We start from the raw sequence: 25,711 nt of genomic DNA, 5'->3' as shown, positions 1-25,711 counted from the left end.
GTTTTCCTATTTTTGCCACCAAAGTGGATAACTTCACATTTATCCACATTAAATTGCATCTGCCATGAATTTGCCCACTCACCCAACCTATCCAAGTCACCCTGCATCCTCTTAGCATCCTCCTCACTGCTAACACTGCCACCCAGCTTCGTGTCATCCGCAAACTTGGAGATGCTGCATTTAATTCCCTCATCCAAGTCATTAATATATTTGGTAAACAACTGGGGTCCCAGCACTGAGCCTTGCGGTACCCCACTTGTCACCGCCTGCCATTCTGAAAAGGTCCCGTTTATTCCCACTCTTTGCTTCCTGTCTGCTAACCAATTCTTTATCCACATCAATACCTTACCCCCAATACCGTGTGCTTTAAGTTTGCACACTAATCTCCTGTGTGGGACCTTGTCAAAAGCCTTTTGAAAATCCAAATATACCACATCCACTGGTTCTCCCCTATCCACTCTACTAGTTACATCCTCAAAAAATTCTACGAGATTCGTCAGACATGATTTTCCTTTCACAAATCCATGCTGACTTTGTCCGATCATTTCACCGCTTTCCAAATGTGCTGTTATCACATCCTTGATAACTGACTCCAGCAGTTTCCCCACCACCGACGTTAGGCTAACCGGTCTATAATTCCCCAGTTTCTCTCTCCCTCCTTTTTTAAAAAGTGGGGTTACATTAGCCACCCTCCAATCCTCAGGAACTAGTCCAGAATCTAATGAGTTTTGAAAAATTATCACTAATGCATCCACTATTTCTTGGGCTACTTCCTTAAGCACTCTAGGATGCAGACCATCTGGCCCTGGGGATTTATCTGCCTTCAATTTACCTAATACCACTTCCCTACTAACTTGTATTTCGCTCAGTTCCTCCATCTCACTGGACCCTCTGTCCCTTACTATTTCTGGAAGATTATTTATGTCCTCCTTAGTGAAGACAGAACCAAAGTAATTATTCAATTGGTCTGCCATGTCCTTGCTCCCCATAATCAATTCACCTGTTTCTGTCTGCAGGGGACCTACATTTGTCTTTACCAGTCTTTTCCTTTTCACATATCTATAAAAGCTTTTACAGTCCGTTTTTATGTTCCCTGCCAGTTTTCTCCCATAATCTTTTTTCTCCTTCCTAATTAAGCCCGTTGTCCTCCTCTGCCGAACTCTGAATTTCTCCCAGTCCTCAGGTGAGCCACTTTCTCTGGCTAATTTGTATGCTTCTTCTTTGGAATTGATACTATCCCTAATTTCTCTTGTCAGCCACGGGTGCACTACCTTCCTTGATTTATTCTTTTGCCAAACTGGGATGAACAATTGTTGTAGTTCATCCATGCAACCTTTAAATGCTTGCCATTGCATATCCACCGTCAATCCTTTAAGTGTCATTTGCCAGTCTATCTTAGCTAATTCACGACTCATACCTTCAAAGTTACCCCTCTTTAAGTTCAGAACCTTTGTTTCTGAATTAACTATGTCACTCTCCATCTTAGTGAAGAATTCCACCATATTATGGTCACTCTTACCCAAGGGGCCTCTCTCGACAAGATCGCTAATTAACCCTTCCTCATTGCTCAAAACCCAGTCCAGAATAGCCTGCTCTCTAGTTGGTTCCTCGACATGTTGTTTCAAAAAACCACCCCGCATACATTCCAAGAAATCCTCTTCCTCAGCACCTTTACCAATTTGGTTCACCCAGTCTACATGTAGATTGAAGTCACCCATTATAACTGCTGTTCCTTTATTGCACACATTTCTAATTTCCTGTTTAATACCATCTCCGACCTCACTACTACTGTTAGGTGGCCTGTACACAACTCCCACCAGCGTCTTCTGCCCCTTAGTGTTACGCAGCTCTACCCATATCGATTCCACATCTTCCCGGCTTATGTCTTTCCTTTCTATTGCGTTAATCTCTTCTTTAACCAGCAACGCCACCCCACCTCCCCTTCCTTCATGTCTATCCCTCCTGAATATTGAATATCTCTGAACGTTGAGCTCCCATCCCTGGTCACCCTGGAGCCATGTCTCTGTGATCCCAACTATATCATAATCATTAATAACAATGGTGGTGATGAAGAAAATTGCCCCTAAAATCACTTATCAGCATTTAATATTACTTTGAAATAAAAAGTGTTAGTTCTTCAGATCAAGGCTTGATGTAATGTTTATTTATTTAATTATCTGTTTCTTTGTTTATTTATTTAGATACAGCACAGAACCGGTCCACTCAGAAATCTCCCAATTTAATCCCAGCCTAATCACGGGACAATTTACCTGCTTGTCTTTGGACTGTGGGAGGAATTCGGAGCAACTGGAGGAAACCCATGGGGAGAACATACAAACTCCTTACAGTCAGCAGTGGGAATTGAACCTGGATTGCCTTTACTGTAAAGCGTTGTGCTAACCACTACACTACCGTGTCGCCCTAGCTTGTAATTAGTCTTAGAGAGACCCGGCATGGAGGCAGACCCTTCAGTCTACAGTGAACTACCCATTTTCATTAACTCCACAGTAATCCCCTTCAATCACTTTCCTGTCGACTCCTCCCCGATTCTTCCCCACCTTCACATTAGGGGCAGCCCACACATCTTTTAGATGTGGGAGGAAACCAGAGCTCCTGGGGGAAACCCCCGCAGTCACAGGAACTTGCAAACTCCACCCAGACGTTGGGTCAGACAGGGTCTTTAATAAGCGTGCTATTGCACCGCCCGTCGACAACACTCATCAGCCAGTCCGCACAGAGCATCAGTGACCACACTCTCTGCTTGATCTGAACACCATTAGGGACTTCTTGACTGCCTCTTTCAAAATTGTTAGATGCAGAATTAAAACAGCACAGACAGGTCAGGCAGCATCAATGGAAAGAAATAAACAGTCGATGATTCAGGCCGAGACTTTTCCTCAGGACTGAGAAGGAAGGGGGAAGATGCCTGAATAAAGATGGAGTGGAGTGAAGCTAGCCAGAATATGATAGGTGAAGCCAGATGGGTGGGAAAGATCAAGGGCTGGAGAGGAAGGAATCTGATAGGAGAGGAGAATGGACCATAGGAGAAAGGGAAGGAGAAGGGGCACAGGGGGAAGTGATTTGTATGTGAGAAAAGGTAAAAGTCCAGAGTGGGGAATAGAGAGGAGTGAGGGAGGAGAAATTTAGTTAGCGGAAGGAAAAAAATCAATATTCATGCCATCAGGTTGAAAGCTACTCAGACAAAATATATGGTGTTGCTCCTCGTCCTGAGGGAGGCCTTGTCTTGGCACAAGAGGCCATGGACTGACATGTCAGAACGGGAATGGGAATCAGAATTAAAATGTTTGGCCACTGGGAAGTTCCACTTATGACGGAAGAAGTGGAGGTGCACGATGAAGCAGTCTCCAATTTACGATGGGCCTCAGCAATGTAGAGGAGGCCGCACTGGGAGCCCACCCGGAAGGGCCTGAATGGAGGTGAATGAGCAGGTGTAGCACTTTGGCCGTGGCCACTTGCAGGGAGGGAGGTTCTGTATTTCAGAATCAGAATGATATTATTATTTGTTGTTGTTTTGTATTAGCAGTACAGTGCAATACATAAAAGTTTACTGAAGGTTACAGTCAGAAATATAAATAAAAAGGAGAGGAAAATAGTGGGGCAGTGTTCGTGGATCATTTAGAAATCTGGTGACAGAAAGGAAGACGCTGTTCCCAAAACAGTCATTAACATAGAACATAGTACAGTACAGCATATGAACAATGTTGTGCCGAACCAGCTAAAAAACAAATCAAAAACACCCAAACACTAATCCCTCCATCTTCCTTACATCCAAATGTCTTGTAAAAGCCTCTACCACCATACCAGGCAGCACAATGCAGCATCCACCACTCCGAGTAAAAACACTTACCCCTCACATCCCCCTCGAACCTACCCCCCCCCCCCCACCTTCAATGCATGCCTTCTGGTAACAGACATTTCAACCCTGGGAAACAGATACTCCCTGTCCACTCTATCTCTGCCTCTCATAATCCTATAAACCTCTAACCTCTATCAGATCTCCCTCAGCTTCTAGCACTCCAGAGAAAAAAACAGAGCCTCTTGTGATAGCACATGCCCTCTAAACTAGGCAGTATCCTGGTAAACCTCTTCTGCACCATCTCCAAAGTCTCAATATCCTTCCTATAGTGGGGCAGCCAGAACTATACACAATACTGCAGATGCGGCCTAACCAGAGTTTTATAAAGTTGCAACATCACCTCTTGACTTTTGTGTGTGTTGCTCTGGATTTCCAGCATCTACAGAATCTCTTCTGCTTGTTCAGTTCCGTAGATGCTGTCTGACCTGCTGAGTTCCTCCAGCATTTTGTGTGTCACACACCAGAGATAAAGGCCCTTCAGCCCTTCTGCTCCATGCCGACCCAAGCCTGTCGTATTTGCCAATATTTGACCTGTATCGCTCTAAGCCTTTCCTATCCATGTGTATGTTGAAGTCTCTTTTAAATGTTGCTAATATACCCCCCTCAGCCTCTCTCAACTCCCTTAACCTCATTCCATCTGTGGGTACACTCCAGATGAAAACATTCCTCAACCTCCCACCCCACCTTAAAGTTTTGCCCTTCAGTCTTTGACTTGCAGCCTGGGGAAAAGGACAGTGTTCTTTCACCCCTCGTGATTTTACATAAGTCTGTACACTCTGTGGCCACTTTATGAGATGCCCATTCACACAAATATCTAATCAGCCAATCATATGGCAGCAACTCAATGCATAAAAGCATGCAGACATTGTCAAGAGTTTCAGTGGTTTTTCAGACCAAACATCAGAATGGGGAAGAAATGTGATCTGTGACTTTGACCATGGAATGATCGTTTGGGCCAGGTTGAGTGGATTCAGTATCTCAGAAACTGCTGATCTATGGGGGTTTTCACGCACAACAGTCTCTAAGTAATGAAAAAAGAACAAAAATAGTGTTCATGAACCAGAACATAGAACAGTACAGCACAGGAACAGCTATTCAGCCAACAATGTTGTGCCAAGCCAACTAAAAAAACACAAATCAAAACACCCAAAGACTATTCTCTCCTACCTACACAATGTCCATAACCCTCCATCTTTCTTACATCAATGTGCCTATCAAATCTCTCCAGAAAGCCTCTAATGTATTTGCCTCTACCATCATACCAGGCAGCACATTCCAGGCATCCACCACTCTCTGAGTAAAAAAAACTTGCCCCTCACATTCTCTTTGAACCTACCCCATCTACTGTCAATGCATGTCCTCTGGTATTAGACATTTTTACTTTGCGAAACAGATACTCCCTGTCTGCTCTATCTATGCCTCTCACAATCTTGTAAATCTCTATCAGATCTCCCTTCAGCCTCTGGCACTCCAGTGAAAACAACTAAGTTTTATCTTGCCTCTCATGATATCACATGCCCTCTAAATCAGTGCATCGTCATGCTCCCATACATCCTCCCTGATGGCAGTAAGAGCAGAGGTCAAAGGTCATTACTGATGGCTGCCACCCTGAGGCACCTCCTCTTGAAGATGTCCTTCATGGTGGGGAGGGAAGGCTAGTGCCTCTGATGGCTGAGTCTATAACCCTCCGGAGCTTTTATCCATCCTGTACATTGCATTCCCCATACTGAGTGGTGATGCAACCAGTCAGAATGCTCTCTGCCCTGCATCTGTACCTCTTGGCACACTGTGGACACTCTAGTCACAGAAACTGGGGCAGTTACACTTATTGACTCCATCTTGACATGGCACTCCAGCCCAAGTGCTTCACCATCCAGCACATGGACCAGACTACAGAGTTGGGCAAACACAGATGCGCCTGCATTTGCTTCATGATGAACTCATTGTGGTACACAGTCCTGCTCCCCCGACCTCAAACATCTGGCAGTCAAGAGTTGTCTATTCTATTCAGCCATCCTCCTGGTCAATGTCAGGCTGGCGCTGGAGGAGCTCAGCTCTGTGATTAGCAGTCGTGTGTCAGTGCACTCCGATGCTTTCCCTATCATTGCGGGGAATTTCAACCAGGTCAGCTTGAGGAAGTCTCTAACCAACCACCACCAACATATCACTTGTGGAACCAGGAGAGCCAACACACTTGACCACTGTTATTCCACCATCAAGAATGCGTGACATGCCATCCTTTGGCACTTTGGCAAATCTAATCACCTCAATGTTCCATTTCATTTCAGAAAATGTATACAGTATACAACCTGTAATTCTTGTTCTTTACAGACATCCATGAAACAGAAGGAACAACCCCCAAGGAATGAATGACAAGAAAATGTTAGAACCCCAAATACTCCCTCCCAGGCACAAGCAGCAGCAAAACATCAACCCTCCACCACCACCTGGCAAGCAAGCAACAGCAAAGCCCTCAAAGAGACCATGATCTAGCACCATCAAATACCACTGTTCACCCAACAGTTCGGCATGCCAAAGGCTCTCTCTCACACTAACCAGGGAGAGGGAGAGAGATCACCCTGAAGCGCCCATTTTCCAGGAGATCCCATATCTCCTGGAGATATCAGCGAGCTCCGAGAGCAGGAACCCAGTGAAGAAACGCAACTTGAGTGCAGTTGCAGATCACGGACTCATAGACACTCACAACACGTGGGAGGAACTCAGCAGGTCGGGCAGCATCCGTGGAAATGATCAGTCACCTCCCTGCTTCCCCTCCCCCACCCCTTTATCTTTCCCCTTACTGGTTTTTCACCTGGAACCTACCAGCTTTCTCCTTCCCACCCTCTTTATAGGGCCTCTGCCCCTTCCCTCTTCAGTCCTGACAAAGGGTTCCAGCCCGAAATGTTGACTGATCGTTTCCACGGATGCTGCCCGACCTGCTGAGTTCCTCCAGCGTGTTGTGAGTGTTGCTTTGACCCCAGCATCTGCAGAGTATTTTGTGGTTACGGACTCATAGACCCCCTTGAACTTCTACTCCTGACAGAGAGGTAGAGATTAAGGACTGTGGCGAGGGACTGCGAATGTATAGTCAAGAGAGGTGAAGGGATGCTTACAGGACTGCTTTGAATCAGTGGAGTGGACCATATTTTAGGATTCATCTTTAGATTGGAATGTATATGCTGCAGTCGTCACTGAATTTCTCAAGACCTGTGTGGATAAGTGTGCACTTTGGAGAACATACTGGACAAACCCAAATCAGAAGCTGTGGATAAACAGTATGCTGAGGGTGAGCCTGTGGGTTCAAGATGGTGATCCAGAACCAGAACAACGCTGCATACGACCTATGAAAGGCTAAGGTAAGAGCGAAAAGACAATTCCAGGTGAAGTTAAAGATACAATGGATGTACAATGGCTGCAGCAGGGTTTGTTTGTCATTATTTCCTATAAGGTAAGACCTAACAACATAAATGATTGTGATACTTCAGTCTCCGATGAGCTCTACACCTTTTATGCACACTCTGAAAGGAAGAATAACACAATTCTCTCTGTGGGAATCCTCAGTGTCTGGTGACTGTGATCTCTGTCAGGACCCTGTTACAATTAGAGCATGTACTTTGACTGGCACTCCACTTGGCTCTGGGCCACCTACACAACAGCGATACCAATTACAGCTCAGTGTTCAACACCATCATCCTCTCAATAATAATCGATAAGCTTCAAAACCTGGGCCTCTGTACCTCCGTCTACAACTGGATACTTGACTTCAACATCGGGATCCCACTGTCAGTAAGTACATATGGTGATAGCATCTCCTCGCTGACAATCAATACAAGTGCACCTCAAGGACATGTTCTTAGTCCACTGCACCACTCTCTACGCTCATGACTATGTGGCTAGACAGCTCAAAGACGCATCAATAAATTCACCAGTTGTTGGCAAAATCTCAGATGGTGATGAAGATGCTTTCAGGACTGAGACAGATCACCTGGTTGAGTGGTGTCACAACAACAACCTTACACTCAATGTTAGCAAGACCAAGGAACTGACTCTGGACTTCAGGAAGGGGAGGTCAGGGTGCGCAGCTTTAAGTTCCCGGGCATCAACACCTCAGAGGATCTATCCTGGGCCCAACACATTGAAGCAATCACGAAAAAGGCCACAACTGTACTTGATTAGGAGTTTGAGGAGATTTGGTACGTTATCAAAGACTCTTAACAAATTTGTATGGATGTATGGTAGAGAGCATTCTGACTGGTTACATTAAACCTGGTACTGAGGCTCCAAAGCAAGGCATTGGAAAAGCTGCAGGAGGTTGTAGACTCAGCTATCTCCATCACAGCACTACCCTTCCCACCAATATGGATGCTTCAAGAAGGCAACATCCTTCATAGACGACCTTCACCATCCAGGGCATGCTCTCTTCTTACTACTACCATCAGGGAAGAGATACAGGAGCCTGAAGACACACACTCAATGTTTTAGGATCATTATCTTCCCCTCTGCCATCAGATTTCTGAACGGTCCATGAATCCATGAACACTACCTTGCAATTCCTCTTTTGCAGTATTAAGCCTCTTAAAGTCCAACCTGACACCACTCAATGTCATGAAAGGTGGAAACAGGCAAGGCTGGCCACCAGGGCTCTGGTGAAGCCGTAGAGGCTAATCTCCTGTACAGTGGATACAATAGATGGCAGAAGTTTGATGAAGAACTCTAACCATACCATCGACCTGAGCATGATGGAGACGGGAGGTCATTGATGGCCTGTGCTCCTCGGGGAGATAAGGGCCCGAGTAAGTAAAGTACTATTTACTTATTTATTTTTGTGACTTTTTAATGTCTTGTACTGCTGCACAAAACAACACAACATATATTACTGATAGTAAACCCAATTCTGATTCATTCAGGAACTTTCAGTTATTGGAAAGAGGTCAGGAAATAAAGTTTATTTAAGAACCCGCTACCCCTTGGAATGAGAAAGCTGGCATATTGGAAGAATACAGCAATCCAAATGACATCTGAATCTGTTTTGTGTGCAGACTATCAATACTTCCAAGCCCAACATTTCACAGATGTAGTCACTCTGTAAGTTCCTGATACTCCCATCACTTCAAAAAATGCTGTGTGTGTTACTCTGGATTTCCAGTATCTGCAGAATCTCTTGTGTTCCCATCACTTCAGTGCTACTCCCTTTGGGCACTAGGTGGTAGCAGTAAATCACATCTTAACATGAAGGCAATTCTCAGTAAACTGAGAGAGCCGCATCAGACCAACAACTAACGTGACTGTCTTCCTCAGTAAGAAAGTTAATTTCACGACACATGCTGGAGATAACAAAACCTGATTTTGAAATAAAATGCAAAACTTTCCTTCCCACAAACGGCTCAAAGGCAAAATTCTCGGGATAAGTTTCCTTACTTGGGAAGGCAGTCACTTTAGTTGTTGGTCTGATGAGGCTCTGTAATCTTTCTTGTTGCACCTTGGTACATATGTTCGCACTGTATATATTTATTTATTTATGGAGATACAGTGTGGAACAGGGCCCTTCCAGCCCTTTGAGTCCAGCAATTCCCCGATTTAATCCTAGCTTAATCATGGGACGATTTACAATGACCAATTAACCTACCAACCAGTACGTCTTTGGACTGAGGGAGGAACCCACAGCACCCGGAGGGAACCTATGCGGTCATGGGGAGAAGGCAGCAGCAGGAACTGAACCTGTTTTCTGTACTGTTAAGCATTGTGCTAATGGCTACGCTACCACGCCGCCCCACTTTCTGATGAAAGGTCTCAACCTGAAACATTAACTGACACATTTTGCCTTCTATTTGATGCTATTTGACGTAGTGTTCTTCCAGAGTTCTGTTTTTGTTCCAGGTTTGCAGTCTCTGTTGACTTGCACTGGGAGTGTAGTGCAATGCTATTTTAACTTGAGGCAATCTAGAGTTCAGAGTTCAATTCCCACGCCATTGTGTAGGAGCCTGGTTGTCCTCCCCGTGGAATGCATGGGTTTTCCCTGGGTGCTCCGGTTTCCCTCCCACAGTCCAAGGAGCTACCCGGTAGGTTATTTGGTCATTGTAAATTGTCCTGTGATTAGCTTAGGATTAATTGAGCTTGTTGGGGATTGCTGGAGCAGCATGGCTCAAAGGTCCAGAAGGGACTACTCTGCACTATATCGCTAAATAGATAAATCTTACACAGATGCATGTTGCATGTTCTCAGTTTTATGGGCTTCCAGTGAAAGAATAATTGCGAAGCACAGCCCGAATAGCGCTCGTGGCCAAAGACACACTCTCTCTGCTTTGAGTATAACTGTCACCCATAGAATGTGCCATCTGACCCATCCAGTGTCTAAACATAATGCTAATGAAATGAATTTCAGAGGCACAACACAGTGCTGCTCTATTATGTATTCTCTGGGAACAAATTTCCAGGCAAACTTTAGATTGCAGCATCCTGTTCTAGACAGAATTCACACTAGCAATTTAATAAACTAGTGGTGGGGCCAGCAGGGACTGTTAGTGTTCATCAATCAGAGAAGATTCTCTCTCCTAGGCATGAGGTTTTCATCTTGTCAATATTGATAGGATCAGCACAGTCGGAGGACACATAAATCGGCCCTCCAGCCCACCATGTCAATCTTCACCTTTCCACCCATCTATAATAATCTCATTATCCACACAGTATCTCATTTTTCACACAGAGAGTGGTGAATCTGTGGAATTCTCTGCCACAGGAAACAGTTGAGGCCAATTCATTGGTTATATTTAAGAGGGAGTTAGACATGGCCCTTGTGGCTAAAGGGATCGGGGGTATGGAGGGAAGGCTGGTACAGGGTTCTGAGTTGGATGATCAGCCATGATCATACTGAATGGCGATGCAGGCTCGAAGGGCCGAATGGCCTACTCCTGCACCTATTTTCTATGTTTCTATCCCACACTAGGGCCATATCCTTCAATGTTCGGCATTCCCAACATTCTTTTAATGCCATGGACCAATACCATTAAGCAAGGAGTCCGTGAACACCAGGTTGGGAACCACCGCTCTATGCCTAAGTACCTGTCTAAACGTGGCTTAAACATAGTAACTGCCTCTGTCTCCACCATCTCTTATGGCTTCAAGTTCCTACTATCAACCACTTTTAGTGTATAAAAAAACCTTTCTCCTCAGATCCCCTTCTCACATTAACCCATGCTCTTGTGTTTTTGATGCCTCTACCATGTAACATGGGGAAAAGATTCTGATCTACTCTATCAGTGCCTCCTATAATTCTGCATGCCTGTAATAGGGAACACCAACCCCACCACCACTCCAGAAAATACAAACCCAGCCTAATTTGATGTTGATAAGACAAACAAAACTTATCTTTAATTCAATCTTTCCCACAGCTAGACCCCCAAATCAGGCAAGACTCTCGTGCTGGGATTCCCAACATGGGGTCCACAGACCCCTCGGTTAATGGTAGGGGTTCATAGAATTAAAAATGTTGGAAACCCTTGTGAGTGAATCTCCTCTCCTTTCTCTCAAACACACTCACATCCTTCCCACTGTGTACTGACCAGAGCTGTAAACAGTACTCCAAGTGTGGTCTAATTAGTGAATTTGTGTCCCAGCTTTTATCAGAGAGAATCTCCTCTCCACCCTCTCCAGTGCCCAGTGCACTCATGTCCTTCCCCTGTGCGCGGCCAGAACTTACACTGTGATCCAAGTGTCAAAGTCAATGTACATTTATTATCAAAGTACGTGTATAGTATACAACCCTGACATTGGTCTTTCCACAGACAGCCAGGAAACAAAGAAGACCATGGAACCTGTTCAAAGGAAAACATCAAACCCCCAATGTGCAAAAACAGTGCAAAAGGCAAAAAAAGATGAAAAAACACAGAATGTAAAACATCAAACTGCAGAGTTATCGAAACAGTCCAGCTCAATCTCGCGCTGTCATTTGTTGACTGCAGGCTGCAGAGCCCGTCCACCCCGATCAAAACTTTTCTAACCCTAACCTAGGAAGATAAAAATGCCATATGCCTTCTTCAGCACCCTATTGATCTGTGCTACCACTTTAAGGGAACCATGGGCCTCTGTTCATTAGCATTCCTACCATTTACTGTAAATGTCCTACCCCTATCGAAATTCCTAAAAGGCACCGCCTCACACTTATTGGAATTAAATTCCATCCATTAAACTCCACCCAATTTTCCATCTGCCCAGCACCACTAATCTGATTTATTACCAATGTGAATTCAGAAGGACCATATTTAAATTACTTTGATAACACTGATCAACAAATATTTTGCTTCCTGAATACTTTTGTGTGTATCATGGATTTTTGTGCTGCTGATCATGAAAATCACCATGAAATTTCCCTATCACGCACCATTTTTATTAAAAATCACCTATATTTGTTATTTCAATTCATAATTCAAGTCAGAATAACTGATGCCAAGATTAAGGAAGGTGTTTCTGTTGGTTCACAAATCAAACAGGTCATCAATGACAGGCAATTCAAAGAACTTCTCATGGGACCAGAGAAAATTGTATGGAAGGCATTCAAGGATGTTGTTGAAAGTTTTCTTGGCAACTACAGAACATCAAACTACATGGAGCAGGTTGACAACATGTTTCAAGCATAAAAAACCATGAAGTGCAACATGTCACTAAAGATTCATTTTCTACACTCCCATTTAGACTTCTTCCCTACAAATTTTGGTGCTGTCAGTGACAAGTATGGTGAAAGATTTCACCAAGATATCGCGGTCATGGAGAAACGGTGTCAGGGCAAATGGAATCCATCAATGCTGGCTGATTATTGTTGGACACTTAAGAGAGAAGCCCCAGACAGAGAACAAATGAAAATCATCAACAAAACATTTTTAGCTTAGTTGAACTACTGCAAAGCGTCAGCACTGTTATGCAATTAAATACACTCAAAAACTTCTATAGTTGTATCGTGGAGAGCATTCTGACAGGCGGCATCACTGTCTGGTATGGAGGGGCTACTGCACAGGACCAAAAGAAGCTGCAGAAGGTTGTAAATCTAGTCAGCTCCATCTTGGGCACTAGCCTACAGAATACCCAGGACATCTTTAGGGAGCAGTGTCTCAGAAAGGCAGCGTCCATTATTGACGTCCAGCACCCAGGATATACCCTTTTCTCACTATTACCATCAGCTAGAAGATACAGAAGCCTGAAGGCACACACTTAGCGATTCAGGAACAGCTTCTTCCAATTCCTAAATGGACATTGAAGCTTTGGACACCACCTCACTTTTTTTAAAATATACAATATTTCTGTTTCTTGCACATTTAAAAAAATTTATTCAATACATGTAATTGATTTACTTGTTTCTTTATTATTATGTTTTATGTTTTTTTTTTCTCTCTCTCTCTGCTGGATTATGTATCGCACTGAACTGCTGCTGCTAAGTTAACAAATTTCATGTCACATGCCGGTGATAAAAAACCTGATTCTGACTCTCTTCTATATTCAATAAAAGTTAATTTCTTGTTTCTCCAAATTCTTATGTGATACAAGTAGTCTGAAATTATGTTTGTGTTCAGCTTCAAGTGGTCTATTATAAACAAAAAAATTCTGAGGAAGGAACACTTTGGAAAAAATTTGTTGCCAGTGTATTCAGTACTGATCACAATTGAGGATAATGAAAAACAAGGAGAGGAATAAAAATGGAGCCAGATCTATGACAGGCTGCTCTCTGCCCAGGAATTACTCAGGGAGTACTGCAGTGCTGGGATGTCACTGTGCAGAGAAAACAATAAGCCAAACCTTTTCAACACTGATGAAATGCTCCGTTATGGAGAGGGGAGACTGCCTGTTCATCGTTGATGGGATTGCTCTGCTATGGAGAGGGGAGACAGCCTTTTGATTGCTGATGGGATCACTCTGCTATGGACAGGGAAAGGCCTGCCACTGTGTCCGGAGAATGTTATCCAAGTTTTCTGCATTTTGGACATGGACTTGGACCATAAACTTTTTTCTCAGACTTATAGTTATTATATTACGTGTTTTTTTGTCCAATCCTTCCCAGTTTTTTTGGGTGTGAGGGAGGGGGATGTGGAGGTCGATATGCCTATTTCGTTTTTGTTCGTTCTTTGTGCGGAGAGAAGTGATCTGGGGGTTGATGATTGTGCTGCCGTTCATTTCTTGGTTTTGTAGCTATTTGGAGAAGAATTTCAGAGTTGTACACTTGGATAATAAATGAATTTTAACCTTTTCTTGCACGGTACTGCAGCTACAAATTCCAAATTGCATGATGTATGTCAGTGAACATAAACCTGATTCAGAATACTATACACAGCACTTATTTTGGCCAAAGTTACAGAATTTTTAACTTTTTAATCGTGGACCTGCTACCTATCACTTACCATCTTCTGCATCAGGAAGAAGTCCTTCCTATGAAGGCAAATTGCTTTATTGAACATCTTTTTCTCTGCTGCAGTCCACTTCTCAGTCCCTAGATTGAAAATGCATGCTGAAAAACTCACAACATCACAAGAATTATATGTACAACTAGTCTGCAACAGGTGTGAAGACTTTAAGACATAGGAGCAAAATTGGGCATTCAGCCTATCAAGCCTGCTCCACCATTCGATTATAGAAACTTAGAAAGCCTACAGCACAATACAAGCCCTTCGGCGCACAAAGCTGTGCCGAACATGTACTTACTTTAGAAATTACCTAGGATTACCCACAGCCCTCTATTTTTCTAAGCTCCATGTACCTATCCAGGAGTCTCTTAAAAGACCCTATCATATCCGCCTCCACCACTGTTACTGGCAGCCCATTCCACACATCTCACTATTCTCTGCGTAAAAAACTTAACCCCGACATATCCTTTGTACCTACTTCCAACCACCTTAAAACTGTATCTCCTTGTTTTCGCCATTTCAGCCCTGGAAAAAAGCCTCTGACTATCCACACGATCAATGCCTCTTATCATCTTATACACCTCTATCAGGTCACCTCTCATCCTCCGTTGCTCCAAGGAAAAAAGGCTGAGTTCACTCAACCTATTCTCATAAGGCATGCTCCCCAATCCAGGCAACATCCTTGTAAATCTCCTCTGCACCCTTTCTATAGCTTCCACATCCTTCTTGTAGTGAGATGACCAGAACTGAACCACTTTAAGTGGATTCTGACAAGGATCTTATATAGCTGTAACATTACCTCTCGGCTCTTAAACTCAATGAGTCAACCTGCGCAGCAGCTTTGAGTGTCCTATGGACTCAGACCCCAAGATCCCTCTGATCCTCTACACTGCCAAGAGTCTTACCATTTATGGCCGATTTATTTTCACTCTGAACCCCATTCCTCCAAGAGGACCACAACCTTGTCATAGTTTGGAGGCTAGTGTGTCTCAATGACATGGGGAGCTATGTTGGCTGGAGTCAGGGCTTTGTGCTTTGGTTCTTAGTAGGGTCACCCATGCCAAACAGGTCAAAGGATGGAGGCCAGACTAAGAGTGGTCCACCAGTCCTTCAGGTCCGGAGGTTCAGCACAGGGCTAACAACCCTGACTGGTAAAGCAAAACTGTTATGGAAACAGCAATGAAAAGTCCTTCTACATCTGAGTGCAATGGTATTCTAGAGTCTTCACCCGGGACTTAAGTGACTGACAGTAGTGAAAACCAAGGGGAAGCTACTGACACAATGAAGGAAGCCCTGAACACCGCCAGAGACAGAGGACCTTCATTACTGTCCTAAATGCCAGTGGCGTAATGGGCTGTATATACTTTTCTCGACCCCGTTGTGCTGTCTTCTCCCCATAGCCATGTGGAACTGGACTGCTGCCTCTTGTGCACGCCCCTTTAGAATACTGGATAAATTATTGCATACTGTTATGAGAACTGGCATCATCAGTCTATCTGAGGTGCTCATAAAATCTCACTCAAACTGATTCACTTTGCTACTACTGTATGGCATAGGAGCAGAATTAGGCCATTCAGTCCATCGAGTCTGCTCTGTCATTCCATCACAGCCCTCATCATACCATTATCCCTCTCAACCCCATCTTATTTGTTCATTTAGAGGTATGGCGTGGGAACAGGCCATTCCAGCCCATCAACCCACTGATTTAACCCTAGCCTAATCATGGGACAATTTACAATGACCAATTAACTTACTAACCCACATGTCTTTGTACTGTGGGAGGAAACTGGAACACCCAGAGGAGACCTATACAGTGATGAGAAGAACATACAAACTTTACATTGAACTCTGACGCCCTGAGTTGTAATAACGTCACGCTGCCATGCTACAATGGTGGCCCTACCCCATAACCATTGACGCCCATACTTAATCAAGTGGCGGGGTGGAGATATATCTCTACCGAAGCATGTGTAAAGCACTCCTTCCCTCCACTAGCCTGCAGGTTATCCTTGGGCAAGGTGTAGCATCTGCTTAGCACCCCCCCCTCCCCCCCCCACTGATCAGAGTCACGTGAAGCTATGGGAGAATGTGGGGATGGTCATATAAGCAGCTGGTGCACATCACAAGTCCTGGTTATATGACCGCTGATGCCAAGCAGACAATATCTGAAGAGGATTGATGATGGTTAGGTGGGGGGGGGGGAATCACTCATCTTGTGAAGACACTGCCCAGAAGAAGGCAATGGCAAACCACTTCTGTAGAAAAATTTGTCAATAACAATCATGGTCATGAGACCATGATCGTCAATGTCAAATGACATGGCACATAATGATGATGATGACGACTAATCAAAAACTTTTCAACTCCAGAAAAGACCATAAGAAAATTAATCCTCAAATTCCAAATCGGCAGATTAAAAGTCTTATGCTTTACTGAATGAGCTACCAGGCTCTTCCACAGCGCATTCCTTACGTGCACCTTTCCTCTGTTTCTTCCTTTTGAGTTCTTGCACATAGTTTGATAAAAAGCCCATCCTTTCTGATCCACTATTAAACTTTTATCAGAAGCAGTGTGGAAGATCTACCAGAAAGAGGATGTGCATGGTGTCTTTGTTCACTGGTTTGTCATGGCTGAGTAGAACAGTTGCTAAGACAGTTGTCAACACTTCATTTTAGCGTATGGGGGGGGGTGGTGGCCAAGATTCTGCACTAAACCCATGTACAACATTCACTTACAGAATTTACTCTTACAGCTCGTTGGGCTGGAGGGGCCTGTTACCATACTGTCTCCTTCAAAATACAAAAAAAAAACAGACTCTTAGTGACATTTAAACAGGACCCAATCCCAAGACAACACACATAAAATGCTGGAGGAACTCAGCAGGTCCAGCAGCCTCTATGGAAATGAATAAACAGTCAGCGTTTCAGGTTGAGACCTTTCTTCAGGACTGAGAAAGGAAGGGGGAAGACCCCAGAATAAACAGTCAGCGTTTCAGGTTGAGACCCTTCTTCAGGACTGAGAAGGAAGGGGGAAGACCCCAGAATAAAAAAATGTGGGGCCAGGGGAAGGAGGATAGTTAGAAGGTGATAGATGAAGCCAGGTGGGCGGGAAAGGTAAAGGGCTGAAGAAGGAATCTGATAGGAGAGGAGAGTGGACAACAGGAAAAAGGAGAAAGGAGCGGAGGAGTGGACCCAGAGGGAGGTGATAGGTAGGTGAGAAGAGGTAAGAGGACAGAGTAGGGAATATAGAAAGGGGGAAGGGGAGGGAATTTTTATTTATCGGAAGGAAAAATTGATATTCATGCCCTCAATAAAAGGTGTTGCTTCTCCACCCCGAGGGTGGCCCCATCCTGGCACAAGTAAAGGCCGTGGACAAACATGTCATAACTGGAAAGGGGACGGAAATTAAAAGGTTTGGCCACTGGGAAGTTCCGCTTTTGGAGGAGGTGATAGATGAAGCAGTCCCCCAATTTACAATGGGTCTCACCAATGTAGAGTAGGCACATTGGACACAATAGATGACCTCAGCAGATTTTGTAGGTGAAGTGTTACCCAAGGGGTGAGATCTTCTCTGACTCAGTAAATTTGGTCTGACCAAATGAGTTTACTGTCAAAGAGTGAACAAAAATCTGTGCTCTTCTAGGTAGGTTACTTTTTTTAAAAAATCCTTACTATTGATCAGCAAACGCTTGCCATCTCCTATCCTCTTCCCAACCTTTTCTCTACACCCTTCATGGGGTGGATGGTTGCAGGGGACAGACCCAGAGAGTCTGTGCACTATGATACCTCAGGTTCTGTATGCAGTACAAATGCAGAGCCTCCCTTCAAAGAACTAGGCCAAGGGAAACCACAGGGCACTTCTGGCACAAGGACCACAGCTTATGCTTATACCTTCCCAACAGTCCCTCAGTAAAATATCAATTATTTTCAGCAGAAGGTTGAAGGCTTTTCTCTTACTACCTCTGACTCATAACAAATTAAATTCCCAGAGTTTTTTTTAGATATTAAATAGGGGTGGCATGGAGCGTAGTGGTTAGCACAATGCCTTACAGTACAGAGTTCGATTCCCACCACAGCCTGTAAGGAGTTTTACGTGACCATGTGAGTTTTCTCCGGGTGCTCCAGTTTCCTCTCACAGTCCAAAGACCAACTGGTTGGTAAGTTAATTGGTCATTGTAAACTGTCCCATGATTAGGCTAGGGTTAAATTGGGGGATTGCTGGGCCAGAAGGACCTATTCTGCGCTGTATCTCAATAAAATAAAAAATATATATTATCAAAGTATATGACCCTCTTTGTATCAGCACTGGAGCAGTGGACCACTTTAGCGCTAAAACTTTTGTCATTGTGATTTTACCTGTATAGTGGTAATTTCCCAGAGGATGTGTAGGATCCCTCCTGGCATCCTTCATTAGCAACATATCCAGAGCAGCCTGCAAGAAAGTAACGTGAAGTCGGAAAGTGTGGTGTATTAATTCATGTAATACCAATTACTCCATTAATTATTTTGAAAAGGTTAAGTCCACCATGAAAGTATCAGATGAAGGAATCTGCTTCAAATGACTCAGGCCTCTTTAGAAATAATACCAGGCCATTTCAAAGCAGTAATCGTGCTATGTCCATTCACTCTCCTGAGCAAAAACGGGTTGTAGCCATCAGAAGGGAGCTGGGACTTGCTCCTGAAGCATGCTGAGTTAGAAATTAGTTAGGGTATGATTGTGACTCATAGCACAGAAGAGGACTTTCAGCCCACAATGATGTTCCATTCTAAGGCCAGTATCTTCCAAGATAACCATAATGTCTGGTTTGTAGGTTTGTGTACCTCAATGACCCAGAGAGCTATACTGGCTGGAGTCAATGCTTTATGCTTTGGCTCTTGGTAGGGTCACTCATGCCAAACCAGGTGGTGGGTAGAGGGTGGAAGACACAACATACACAAAATGCTGAAGAAACTCAACAGGTCCTGCAGCCTCTATGGAAATGAATAAATAGTCCACTGGTCGTCCGGGGTTGGGGGTTCAGCTCAGGGCTAACAACCCTGACTGGTCAAACAAATTTGTTACAGAAACAGCAATGAAGAATCCTTCTACATCTGAGTGTGATGGTTTTCCTGAGTCTCCACCTCGGACTTGTATGACTGACAGTAGTGAAAACCGAGAGGAAGCTACTGACATGGTGAAGGAAGCTCTGAACACCACCAGAGATGGAGAACCTTCATTGCTGCCATAAACTCCAGCCGGGTAATGGAAAGTAAGTAAGTTCAATCTTAACCTTCCTTTTATCCATATGCCCACCTGTGAGTCTTTTAAATCTCTCTAATGCAGGGGTTCCTCACCTGGGATCCATAGACCCCTCGATTAATGGTAGGGAGTCCATGACATAAAAAATGCTGTGAATTCCTGTTCTAATGTATTTGCCTCTACCGGTTCCACTGAGAGCGCATTCCATGTCTTTGTGTTTTTTAAAAAATCTACCTCCTTACACTTTCTTCAATAACCTTATGTGCTCGCATATAAACCTGTTCTTGAAGGTTGTTGTAGCCAGGGGTAGTAATGGGGACAAGCTCCCACTCTCTATTTAATGCTCCCAAAGGCATGTGCTTCAAATAGCCTCTGACAACCAAGTCCGGCTCCTGGGCTTTACGTGTGGCTTAGCTACCAAGCTCGGCAGAACTGTTTCTACTGACAGGTAAAGGCAGGTTACTGGCACCTTGAAACCAATTGATTCAGGCAGATGGGGCTCATCAGCTGTGGTTGGCAGCACACCTAAGAGAAGGAAAATTCTGATCTCAAACCTCCACTGCCTTGTTGCTATACCCACTCGTGGGGAGAGCCTTTGGGAGAGATGGCGCCTGCATACAACGCTCCTTCGGTTGACATCTTCTGGGTAGATCATGAAACCATATATTTCACTTCTTTTATGCCTTTTATATTTGTTTTTTCTTCTTGGGTGTGATTCTGGAACTGTTGGAGCCTGTCATTTACAGTTTGGAGATCGTTTGGCACTCTGCAGTCTCCGAGAAGATTCTGGGAGGCAGAAGCAGTGTGAATGAACTTCGTAGCAGGCAGGCTGCAGGATGGGGTGTGAACCGATGTTTTATTTCACAGATTAAAGCATTAAGGGAGACTGAAACACCAAGGTGAGTGTGGAGGGTGAGTGCCGGCTGCCTGCCACTTGATCGCTCTGCACCGGAGAGGGGAGAGCCTGCCGCTGTGCCCGGAGAGTGTTACCCAGGTTTACTGCATTTTGGATGTGGACTTGGACTATAAACTTTTTTTTTCAGTCTTATACTTTATAATATGCTGTTTTTTTCTCACCCAATCTTTCTTTTTTTTTGTGTGGGGAGGAGGATATGAGGGTCAATGTGCCTGCTCCGTTTTGTTTGTTTTTTTTTGTGTGGGGAGGAGGATATGAGGGTCAATGTGCCTGCTCCGTTTTGTTTGTTTTTTTTGTGTGGGGAGGAGGATATGAGGGTCAATGTGCCTGCTCCGTTTTGTTTGTTTTTTTTGTGTGGGGAGGAGGATATGAGGGTCAATATGCCTGCTCCATTTTATTTGTTTTTTTTTGTGTGGGGAGGAGGATATGAGGGTCAATGTGCCTGCTCCGTTTTGTTTGTTTTTTTTTGTGTGGGGAGGAGGATATGAGGGTCAATGTGCCTGCTCCGTTTTGTTTGTTTTTTTTGTGTGGGGAGGAGGATATGAGGGTCAATATGCCTGCTCCATTTTATTTGTTTTTTTTTGTGTGGGGAGGAGGATATGAGGGTCAATGTGCCTGCTCCGTTTTGTTTGTTTTTTTTGTCTGGGGAGGAGGATATGAGGGTCAATGTGCCTGTTCCATTTTGTTTGTTTTTTTTGTGTGGGGAGGAGGATATGAGGGTCAATGTGCCTGCTCCGTTTTGTTTGTTTTTTTTGTGTGGGGAGGAGGATATGAGGGTCAATGTGCCTGCTCCATTTTGTTTGTTTTTTTTTGTGTGGGGAGGAGGATATGAGGGTCAATGTGCCTGTTCCATTTTGTTTGTTTTTTTTGTGTGGGGAGGAGGATATGAGGGTCAATATGCCTGCTCCATTTTATTTGTTTTTTTTTGTGTGGGGAGGAGGATATGAGGGTCAATGTGCCTGCTCCATTTTGTTTGTTTTTTTTTGTGTGGGGAGGAGGATATGAGGGTCAATGTGCCTGCTCCATTTTGTTTGTTTTTTTTTGTCTGGGGAGGAGGATATGAGGGTCAATGTGCCTGTTCCATTTTGTTTGTTTTTTTTGTGTGGGGAGGAGGATATGAGGGTCAATGTGCCTGCTCCGTTTTGTTTGTTTTTTTTGTGTGGGGAGGAGGATATGAGGGTCAATATGCCTGCTCCATTTTATTTGTTTTTTTTTGTGTGGGGAGGAGGATATGAGGGTCAATGTGCCTGCTCCGTTTTGTTTGTTTTTTTTGTCTGGGGAGGAGGATATGAGGGTCAATGTGCCTGTTCCATTTTGTTTGTTTTTTTTGTGTGGGGAGGAGGATATGAGGGTCAATATGCCTGCTCCATTTTATTTGTTTTTTTTTGTGTGGGGAGGAGGATATGAGGGTCAATGTGCCTGCTCCGTTTTGTTTGTTTTTTTTGTGTGGGGAGGAGGATATGAGGGTCAATGTGCCTGCTCCGTTTTGTTTGTTTTTTTTGTGAGAAGGAGGATACGAAGGTCAATGTGTCTGTTACATTTTTGTTCATTTTTTTGTGCGGGAGGTGAGATTTGGGGGTTGATGTGCCTGTTCCGTTTTTCTCATTTCTTTGTACAGCATGAGGGATTTGGGGGTTGGTGTATCCGTTCTGGTTTTGTTCTTTTCTTTGTGCGGGGAGAGTGGATTTGGGGGTTTGATGATCATGAATTAGGAATTTCAACAATACCTTTGAGTAAACATTGAGGGACAAATTTCAAGCTAGAGTCCCTGAGGCAGTCCTACCTTGAGTTCAACACTGACTGGCAACTCCTCTGACACTGCTGGTGCCAAACTGTATCAGTCTTTGCCATTCCTTTGGGTTCATCAGATGCACGGAGAGGGGTAACTTGTTACATGGGCAATGACTTGTTCTACATATTGTACTGCCATGGTTTGCGTATCTACACAGATAGAGCGCAATATCCATGGTCAACCTTGACCAATGGAGGGATTCATATTAGCCATTTCCACCCCGGGAAAAAGGAGCAATCAATGCCTTGAGTCATTTTGTATACCTCTATCGAATCATCCCTCATCCTCTTTCATTCCAAAGAGAAAAGCCCAAACTCACTCAACCTTTCCTCATAAGACATGCCCTCTAATCCAGGCAGCATCCTGGTAAATCTCCTCTGCATCCTCTCTAAAGCTTCCACATCTTTCCATTAATGAGGCGACCAGAACTAAACACAATATTCCAAGTGTGGTCAAACCAGAGCTTTATAGAAGCTGACTCATGGTGCAATAATACTGGACAAAAAGGATTTTGCTTCCTGAATAATTTTGCGTGATTCTTATGAATTTTGGGCTGCTGATCATGAAAATCACTATGAAATTTCCCTATCATGCACCATTTTTTGAAATCACCTATATTTGTTATGTCAATTCATAATTCAAGTCATTTAAAGGTGTTGCCTACAATGCAATCTGAAACCTTTAAGTGCAAATTGTCACTGAAGATTCATTTTCTGCATTCCCATTTAGACTTCCCTGCAAATCTTGGCGCTGTCAGTGACGAGCATGGTGAAAAGTTTCATCAGGACATTGCAGTCATGGAGAAATGGTATCAGGGTAACTGGAATCATCAGGCTGGCTGACACTTAAACGAGAAGCCTCAGACACTGAGTACAAATGAAAATTATCAACAAAAAATTTTTAGCTTAGTTGAACTATTACAAAGTGTCAACACTATTATGCAATTAAACACATTATATACAATAAAAGTTAACTTCTTGTTTCTCCAAACTCCTATGTGGTACAAGCAGTCTGAAATTATATTTGTGTTCAGCTTCAATAAGTCTATCATAAACAAACAAAATTACTAAGGAAGCAATACTTCTGAAAAAAAATGGTTGTCCAGTGTTATTCCAATGGCCCATCCCAAAGTTAGAGGGATCTACCATCTCTTATTCATTACAGATTTTTGCCTTCAACTTCATTTATTTCATGATAGTCTTGCATCTAAATTTTAAATAAATATACTCTCAGGTGGATGGCAGGGTGGAGGAATGTCTCCACTAAAGGAGGTGTAAGGCACTCCTTCACTCCGCGAGCCTGCAGGTCACCCTTGGGCAAGGTGTAGCACCTGCTTAGCCCCCCCACACACAACACCCCCTCCAATCAGGGTCATGTTAAGCGCTATAGGAGCGGGTGGCGATGGTCGTATGAGCAGATGGTGCATATCACAAGCCCTTGTTATGCGGCCACTGACGCGGGGCAGACAGTCTCTGAAGAGCACTGATAATGGTTACGGGGGGGGGGTCACCCGTCTTGTAAAGACACTGCCCAGAAGGAGGCAATGGCAAACTACTTCTGTGGAAAGATTTGCCAAGAACAATCATGGTCACGGAAAGACCATGATCGCCCACGTCACACAACACAGCACAGAATGATGATGATAATGATCTCAGGAAGTCCTTTTACGTGCATTATGTCGTAGAGACATACAACATGGACCAGGCCCTTCAGCACAGCAGAGTCCATGCCGATGCTGACCACCATATCCTCTTGGCTAGTCCCAGACTCCCCATGACAACCACAGTAACCTCGCTACCAGTCTCAGGCTCCCTGTGTTGACCATGGACTCCTCTCTGCTAGTCCCAGGTTCCCCATCCTTACCACGGTATCCTCTCTGCTAGTCTCAGGTTCCCCATCCTTACCACAGTATCCTCTCTGCCAGTCCCAGGTTCCCCATCCTTACCACGGTATTCTCTCTGCCAGTCCCAGGCTCCCCATCCTTACCACGGTATCCTCTCTGCTAGTCTCTGGTTCCCCATTTCCACAACAGTATTCTCTCTGCCAGTCCCAGGTTCCCCATCCTTACCACGGTATCCTCTCTGCCAGTCCCAGGTTCCCGATCCTTACCACGGTATCCTCTCTGCCAGTCCCAGGTTCCCCATCCTTACCACGGTATCCTCTCTGCCAGTCCCAGGTTCCCCATCCTTACCACGGTATTCTCTCTGCTAGTCCCAGGCTCCCCATCCTTACCACAGTATTCTCTCTGCTAGTCCCAGGCTCCCCATTCTGACAATATCCTCTCTGCGAGCCCCAGGCTCCCCATTCTTACCACAGTATTCTCTCTGTTAGTCCCAGGTTCCCCATCCTTACCACGGTATCCTCTCTGCCAGTCCCAGGTTCCCCATCCTTACCACGGTATCCTCTCTGCCAGTCCCAGGTTCCCCATCCTTACCACGGTATTCTCTCTGCTAGTCCCAGGCTCCCCATCCTTACCACAGTATTCTCTCTGCTAGTCCCAGGCTCCCCATTCTGACAATATCCTCTCTGCGAGCCCCAGGCTCCCCATTCTTACCACAGTATTCTCTCTGTTAGTCCCAGGTTCCCCATCCTTACCACGGTATCCTCTCTGCCAGTCCCAGGTTCCCCATCCTTACCACGGTATTCTCTCTGCGAGCCCCAGGCTCCCCATTCTTACCACGGTATTCTCTCTGCTAGTCCCAGGTTCCCCATCCTTACCACGGTATCCTCTCTGCTAGTCTCTGGTTCCCCATCCTTACCACAGTATCCTCTCTGCTAGTCTCTGGTTCCCCATTTCCACAACAATATCCTCTCTGCTAGTCCCAGGCTCCCCATTCTGACAATATCCTCTCTGCGAGCCACAGGCTCCCCATTCTTACCACAGTATTCTCTCTGGTAGTCCCAGGTTCCCCATCCTTACCACAGTATTCTCTCTGCTAGTCCCAGGTTCCCCATCCTTACCATGGTATCCTCTCTGTTAGTCCCAGGCTCCCCATCCTTACCACGGTATCCTCTCTGCTAGTCTCTGGTTCCCCATTTCCACAACAATATCCTCTCTGCCAGTCCCAGGCTCCCCATTCTGACAATATCCTCTCTGCGAGCCCCAGACTCCCCATGCTGACCATAATCATGACAGGAGTCCTTGATGCAGATGGCTCGGACTCAAATGCTGGAGTATCCCAAGCTGGGATCAAGACACGGTCCCAGGTGGGATCAAGAAACTGAGCACAAAACAAATGCTGGTCGAAATCAATGTAGGCTTGCAATTGAGCACTGAACCTATGTTCAGATGTTCCTTAAATACTTTATTGTTGGCACCCAAAACAGGAGCGTCCTGAGCTCTTTAAGAGACCGCACCAGCTACACTGCTCCACAGAGTTAGCGCATTTAACTCTTTGGAAGCTGGCACGGTTGGAAGCGTCTTTTAATAAGACCATCTGCACCCCACCCCATTGGTGACTCCTGATGGCCCTGGTTGCTCGGAGAGGCAGTGATGGTTATCG

The 25,711-nt window shown here is 44.7% G+C and overlaps 1 protein-coding gene across 1 annotated transcript in view; it reads right to left on the bottom strand.

Moving 5' to 3' along the window:
* Window positions 1–25,711, bottom strand: part of LOC134355111 (zinc finger protein 541-like) — a 154,052-nt gene that overhangs the window by 19,194 nt on the left and 109,147 nt on the right. Inside the window, exons 13-14 of the mRNA XM_063064858.1 lie at window positions 18,618–18,693; window positions 14,260–14,348 (exon numbers count right to left, since the gene is read on the bottom strand). Coding sequence (XP_062920928.1) covers window positions 14,260–14,348; window positions 18,618–18,693 — 165 coding nt within the window. The remainder of the gene's footprint in view (window positions 1–14,259; window positions 14,349–18,617; window positions 18,694–25,711) is intronic.

The sequence above is a fragment of the Mobula hypostoma genome, chromosome 12, assembly GCF_963921235.1.
Source record: "Mobula hypostoma chromosome 12, sMobHyp1.1, whole genome shotgun sequence".
Lineage (NCBI taxonomy): Eukaryota > Metazoa > Chordata > Chondrichthyes > Myliobatiformes > Myliobatidae > Mobula > Mobula hypostoma.
The sequence above is the reverse complement of the archived record's forward strand: the minus strand, read 5'-3'. Positions and strand labels throughout refer to the sequence as shown.